At 61.6% G+C, this 6,427-nt stretch overlaps 2 protein-coding genes across 2 annotated transcripts in view; one reads left to right on the forward strand and one right to left on the reverse strand.

Annotated features, from left to right (window-relative positions):
* SCAMP3 (secretory carrier membrane protein 3) overlaps positions 1-1,930 on the reverse strand; it is a 17,718-nt gene extending 15,788 nt beyond the window's left edge. Inside the window, exons 1-2 of the mRNA XM_035903941.1 lie at positions 1,913-1,930; positions 518-734 (exon numbers count right to left, since the gene is read on the reverse strand). Of these exons, the coding sequence (XP_035759834.1) occupies positions 518-734; positions 1,913-1,930 (235 nt within the window). The remainder of the gene's footprint in view (positions 1-517; positions 735-1,912) is intronic.
* Positions 1,931-2,117: 187 nt separating this feature from the next.
* The window catches only part of HCN3 (hyperpolarization activated cyclic nucleotide gated potassium channel 3), a 4,925-nt gene continuing 615 nt past the window's right edge, over positions 2,118-6,427 (forward strand). The window contains exons 1-8 of the mRNA XM_035903942.1: positions 2,118-2,137; positions 2,269-2,698; positions 2,853-3,014; positions 3,504-3,722; positions 4,175-4,321; positions 4,425-4,665; positions 5,264-5,428; positions 5,965-6,424. Coding sequence (XP_035759835.1) covers positions 2,118-2,137; positions 2,269-2,698; positions 2,853-3,014; positions 3,504-3,722; positions 4,175-4,321; positions 4,425-4,665; positions 5,264-5,428; positions 5,965-6,424 — 1,844 coding nt within the window. The remainder of the gene's footprint in view (positions 2,138-2,268; positions 2,699-2,852; positions 3,015-3,503; positions 3,723-4,174; positions 4,322-4,424; positions 4,666-5,263; positions 5,429-5,964; positions 6,425-6,427) is intronic.

The following is a 6,427-nucleotide window of genomic DNA, read 5'->3' on the forward strand; positions in this document are numbered from 1 at the left end:
CCCCGCCCCCCCGGGGCTCCCGCTGGGCCGGGGGTCTCCGCAGAGCCGGCTCAGGGCACGTGAAGGAGGAGGCCGGGGCTTGCCTGTCTTTGCCTGCTCTCAAAGCTTTGGCCCCCTCCTTCTCGACGCTGTTTTTAATTTCTGCGTCTGGTGAGGAGCCGCGCTGTCCCCACAGGGACACGGGGGCTCCACGAGCTGCCCGCAGCCCCTGCCCGGCCCCGGGCCTGGCTCACGGTGTCACTGGGATCACAGGGAGAGCTCGGGGACGGATGATGTGGGAGGAACTGGGTGTCACGGGGATGTTGAGTCATATAGGGTGGGCTTTCTCTACGGGGGATGAAGCTGCCAGGCAGTCATCTCCCGCAGCAAAGCTGTGACACGGCCGATGTCCCTGGCCTGGCGAGGCACCCTGGAGCGGGGCCGGCACTCGCTGCGGGTCCCCGGCACCTGTAGCCAGCTCCCCTCGCCGCTGGGCCCAGCCTCCCGTGCGTGCCAGCTCCTCCACGCTGCTCCAGCACGCCACCGAGGGCCGCGAGCCCTTGGAGCCCCTTTTTCCCAGGGAAGCCGCCCCAAAGTTTGTGAGCATGAGCTCGGCAGGAGCGGCTTGTGCAGCCCTGCGCTGAAGGTGACATGAAGCGAGCTGGCAGGTGGACAGCCGGCGGGATTACGCCGGTGTTTATCACATTATGGGGATACATAAAGGCCACGGAGATCAGGGCCCCGGCGCGCTTGGCCTGACACAGAGTAAAGGACGGGGCCTGCCCTAAAGAGCTTAAGCCTAAATCTGAATCAAGAGCTCCCGGCGGGCTCAGGCAGAGGCGGGGGGCAGGCGGTTTCCCCGCTCGGCGCGCAGCGTTTCTCCGGGCGCAGTGGGGGGCTGCGGGAGGCGATTGCTCGGCCAGGTCAGGCCCCTTCTGCCTCGGCTGGCATCTCCTCGCCTGCCCCAGCAGACCTGGGCTGTGGGCAAGGAGGTGTTAATTTGTGCGAGGCTCCTTGCCCCAGGGGAGCAGCTCCCTGCTCCCTGCCAGGCTCTGGTGCTCTCTTGCTGAAGGAGCCTTGCGTAGTGCCGGGACTTCTCCTCCCTCCTCTTCCCCACCGCCTGCAGAAAGCCCAGTGCCTGTGCCCCACGGGGAACACAGGGTACGAAACACCCACGGGCTTCTTGTCATGTGCAAAAGCCAGTTTGGATCCACCAGGTGCTGAGTTGCCCTGAGGTCACTGTTGGAGATTCGGGTCTATACCCACAACCAGGGCTGGGGGCTAACGGGGGCACCCGAAGGCAGGAGCTGCACTTGCTTTTCCAGGCGCCCATAAAGACTTTGAGTGCAGAGCCTGGGCATCCCCCGGCCCCTTGCAGGAGCCATCACAGGAGCCGTCACAGGCTTTACGTGTGTTTGTGTGAAGACTGGAAACATCCCAGCCCTATTTGCATGTGAATGGGGAAGCTGAATTTCATGGTGTACCCAAACACTGATCAACTGCTGCCCGGCATCTCTTGGCTTTTCTTATCAAGCCTCTAAGCTTGTCCACTCTCTGAAAAAGGAGGTGGATTAAGGTGGCCTGCAGGCCCTGGGCTATGTAGCTCCTGCCCAGGGCTTGCAAGCAGCCCCTTTGGGGCCAGACGTGTTCCTCCCGCCTTCCCTGTGGTGCTGGCTCTTGTCTTCCCTTGCTTGGCTGCTGCCTGGCTTGCCAGTGCTGGAATCCCGACTGCCTCCCTGGCCCCCGAGTCCCTTGGCTGCCCCAGGAGCTCGGCACTCGGTTTGCATAACCAGCAAAGCTTATTCTAATTCCTTCTAAGCCAGCCTGGGCGGTGGCAGGGAGCCGGCGGATGACAGGGAGCTCCAGGGAGCAAAGCCCACGTCCTCCCTGAGTTTTCCCCAGGGCAGATGTCAAGTTTGGGGTGGGGGCATACGCGTGCGTGCACCGCCATGCTATGAGGAGAAGGGAGGACAGCCAGCCAAGCTCCTCGAGCTGCAGCCCTCCCATCCTACACACACAGGGTGGTGTTTGCTCCTCCAGACCCTTGGCCCTGCTCTGCCTCAAGAGCCGGTGCAGAATCGCTCCTCTCCCCGCACACCGACTTGCGTGTGTCCCAGCCGAGCAGAAGGGCCTTAGTCATGTGTGTGGGCAGGCGCGTGTGAGAGCGCCTGGCTCTCCACATTGTGTCGGACTCTAACTTTGATCCTGGGCTTGTTTTCTAATTGCTTGTGTCCTGCCTCTCCCCACTTCTCCCTGCCCCGCTCTGTCCCCCGTGCTCCCTCCCTGCAGGTTTTACTGGGACCTCATCATGCTGCTCCTGATGGTGGGGAATTTGATCATCCTGCCTGTGGGGATCACCTTCTTCAAGGATGAGAACACCCCTCCCTGGATCGTTTTCAATGTGCTTTCGGACACTTTCTTCCTGGCTGACCTGGTCCTGAACTTCCGGACAGGCATTGTGGTGGAGGACAACACAGAGATCATCCTTGACCCTCACACCATCAAAATGAAGTACTTGAAGAGCTGGTTCCTGGTCGACTTCATCTCCTCCATCCCAGTTGATTACATCTTCCTCATCGTTGACCTGGAGACCCAGATGGATTCTGAAGTCTACAAGACAGCCCGGGCCTTGCGCATCGTCCGCTTCACCAAGATCCTCAGCCTTCTGCGCCTGCTGCGCCTCTCCCGCCTCATCCGCTACATCCACCAGTGGGAGGAGGTGAGAACTGCTTGGGGAGCTGAGGCCACTGCTCAGGGTCTTGGGTCAGGTCAGGGATCCCAGCCGTGGGGTATGGCTGGCTGGAGGGCAGGGGTTCAGAAGGCTGTTCTGGGAAAAGAGTTTCTCTGTAGCTCCACTCCTGCCTCTTCCCCAGATCTTCCATATGACGTATGACCTGGCCAGTGCCGTGGTGAGGATCTTCAACCTCATCGGCATGATGCTGCTGCTGTGTCACTGGGACGGCTGCCTCCAGTTCTTGGTGCCCATGCTGCAAGACTTTCCTGAGGACTGCTGGGTCTCCATCAACCGCATGGTGGTGAGTGCCCGGGGAAGGGGCGAGACCGGCCATGCATCTGCCAGGGACGGGGGGAGGAGAGGATTTGGTTGCACATCTCGTGCTCTAAGGCTGGAGCTGCCTGGATCCACGTGGTGCAGTTTCTCTGGTCACGGTCCCTGCAGTGAGATGGGATGGAGGGAAACTCTGCATCACCTTCTCATCTCAGCCCACCTTGGCTGCTGCTGGAGTTGGAGCAGCCGGGGGAATCCCTCATGTTCTGCCAGGAGGGAACAGGGCAGCGGAGCTCGTGCCTCCTCCCCAGGCAGGGGCTGGTGCAGGCTCGGGGCTTTGCACTGTCCCCAGTGCCTTCTCCCAGAGCAAAGCTCTGCCCTTTGGGCTTGGACTTATCAGAAACCTTTTCCTCGCTGGGGCTCTGGACTCCCTGGCTCTGGGGAGGGGGGACTGGAGGGTTCAGCCCAGCAGGTCCTTCCAACAGACCCCCCAGCGCTGCTGTTCCCTCATCTGCAGAACGACTCCTGGGGGAAGCAGTACTCGCACGCCCTGTTCAAGGCCATGAGCCACATGCTCTGCATCGGCTATGGCCAGCAGGCGCCCGAAGGCATGACCGATGTCTGGCTCACGATGCTGAGCATGATCGTGGGGGCCACCTGCTACGCCATGTTCATCGGCCACGCCACCGCCCTCATCCAGTCACTGGACTCGTCCCGGCGCCAATACCAGGAGAAGGTCAGCGGGGTGGGGTAGTGAGTGCCTGGGTACTGGGGGAAGACACCCTGGCAGGAGTGGGTCCAGCTCCAAATCCTGCTCAGCAGGGGCTGCCCTGCAGTTTCCTGCCCTGATCTCTGCCCTTGCCACTCACCCCGGGGGGTGTGAGGCTGGGGTCAGGCTGCCCATGTGGGTAGAGACACCCCATTCATGATGTTGGGGTTCACCCTAGCATAGTGAGGCCCCCACCCTTGCTTCTGCCCTGGGACCTCCTGCACCCTGAGTGCGTGGATGTCCCATCCTCTGCCCCAGAGGTGGCCTTTGGGACAGGTCCCTGGAGCAGGGGTGGCTGCATCCCAGCGCTGGTAGCAGCTGCTTCTCACTGCCAAGAAGAGGGAAAGCGTTGGCCGGCAGCGCCGCCGGCCTCTGGCACGGTGCAGCTTTTTTCAGCCCAGCCCTGTGTGTCCCCACAGTACAAGCAAGTGGAGCAGTACATGTCATTCCACAAGCTGCCGGGGGACACACGCCAGCGGATCCACGAATACTACGAGCACCGCTACCAGGGCAAGATGTTCGATGAGGAGAACATCCTGGGGGAGCTCAGTGAGCCTCTCAAAGAGGTACGGGCAAGCACCCCAGTGCTGGTGACTTGGGGGAGAGGGGCTGGTGCTTGCAGGGGTCAGGCTTGGCGATGTCACTGCTGACCTGCTCCTCGCCCTACAGGAGATCATCAACTTCAACTGCCGCAACCTGGTGGCCAACATGCCCCTCTTTGCCAATGCGGACCCCAACTTTGTGACAGCCATGTTGACCAAGCTGCGCTTTGAGGTCTTCCAGCCTGGGGACTTCATCATCCGTGAGGGCACCGTGGGCAAAAAGATGTACTTCATCCAGCACGGGGTGGTCAGCATCCTCACCAAGGGCAACAAGGAGACAAAGCTGTCTGATGGCTCCTACTTTGGGGGTGAGGCTGGCCTGGGGGACCTGGAGAACGGAGGGAGAGCGAGCTGCAGGGGGGCAGGAGCTGGGGCATCCCTGATGTTTCTGCCTGATTCACCCTCTGCCCATCTCCTCTTGCCTGGTGCCAAAGGCTTGGGCATCCACCTCACACTGGGCTCTGGGGCTCAGAAGACCACCACCCTTGTTCTTATGGGGGACCTTGACCAGCAGATTGAATCGGAGGGACTGGCCCTGAATTCTGGCTGGCTTGGGCAGAGGGGACATCCACCCATCCCACCTCTGGCTGCAGAGAAGGGTGGTTTAGAGCAGAGCACCTCAGCCAGTTTATAGGCTACAAGCATGGGTTTGGGAGAGAAAGAGGCAAGGCGACCACAGCGGCTGTACCCAGGGATGTCTCCATGGTCTGGGGAGGGAGGAAGAAGCTGTGCCTGGCCGAGGCTGTCCCAGCTCCCGGGTCTGTCTCTCCTCTTGAGTCATGCTGTGTTCCTGTGCAGGGTGTGGGAATACTGGGCAGTCCTGTCCCTGCCTCTGGCTCTGGGGAGGTTGTTGGGAAGGGGACTGATGGCTGCATCATCCTGACACCCAAACCTGTCTCTCTGTAGAAATCTGCCTGCTGACGCGGGGCAGGCGGACTGCCAGCGTGCGAGCTGACACCTACTGCCGCCTCTACTCCTTGTCGGTGGATAATTTCAATGAGGTGCTGGAGGAGTACCCCATGATGCGCAGGGCCTTTGAGACGGTGGCCATGGACCGGCTGGACCGCATAGGTGAGGGACAGCCCCTGGGCCCAGCACGGCCACCTCTGCGCCTGCTCCCAGGGGCCATGGCACCCCAGCCCCATGGGTGATGGCATCATGGACCCCATGGATCATGGCACCCCAGCCCCACGGGTCCCCAGCAATGAGGATGAGTACAGGGATTGAGCCTGTCTCCTGGATCCCTCTCTCCTCCCAGACAAGATAAGGGCAATGCCTTAGGACAGGCTTCCCAGGGGGGCTGTCACACCCACCCACCCCCCATATTTGCACTGTCTGGCATTGGCCAACTGCTTATCCTTGCCCCCCTCATCTGTGGAGGACAAGCAGGAACCGCAGACCCCAACCTGGAGCCTTTGGAGCCAGGATTCCCCTGTTTTGTCCCTGCTTCTCCCTCTGCCCCAGTCCGGACCCTCCCCAGGGTCTTGCTTCCCTTCAGCACACTCTGGTGAGGTTCTACCATTCCTTCCCCACTGCCACCCTGCCCTCCACAGCGTCCCCAAGAGCCAGCGCTCACAGGGTCGGTGACATTGCTGCCTCCCACCCAGGGAAGAAGAACTCCATCTTGCTCCGCAAGCGAGCCGAGCACAGTGCAGGGCCCATGAACAACGAAATGATCCAACAGATCATGAAGCACGACCAGGACATGGCCCACAACATCCAGGACCTGCAGCAGATGGCGATGGGCCGGGAGCTGAGTGGCAAGCCGGTGATCTGGGAGCCACTGGTGCATGCGCCCTTGCAGACAGCCGCTGCCACCACCAACGTGGCCATTGCCTTGACTCACCAGCACAGCCTGCAGGCTCACATCTTCCTGCCGCCCTCCTCCATCTCCAGCCCGCTCTCACCTGAGGCCACCTTGCTCACCAAGCAGGTGCGCAGGTCCCAGCCCAGCCTGGGGGGCTCCCGGCCCTCCTCCGTGAGCTCCCCGTCAGGGGTGCAGTCCCACCCCCAGCCCCCCGCCGCCGGTTCGCCTTCCTCCCCCATGGTCCAGTCCCAGGCGCCCCTAGA

Source organism: Egretta garzetta, unplaced genomic scaffold (genome assembly GCF_000687185.1).
Source record: "Egretta garzetta isolate BGI_Z169 unplaced genomic scaffold, ASM68718v1 scaffold141, whole genome shotgun sequence".
NCBI lineage: Eukaryota > Metazoa > Chordata > Aves > Pelecaniformes > Ardeidae > Egretta > Egretta garzetta.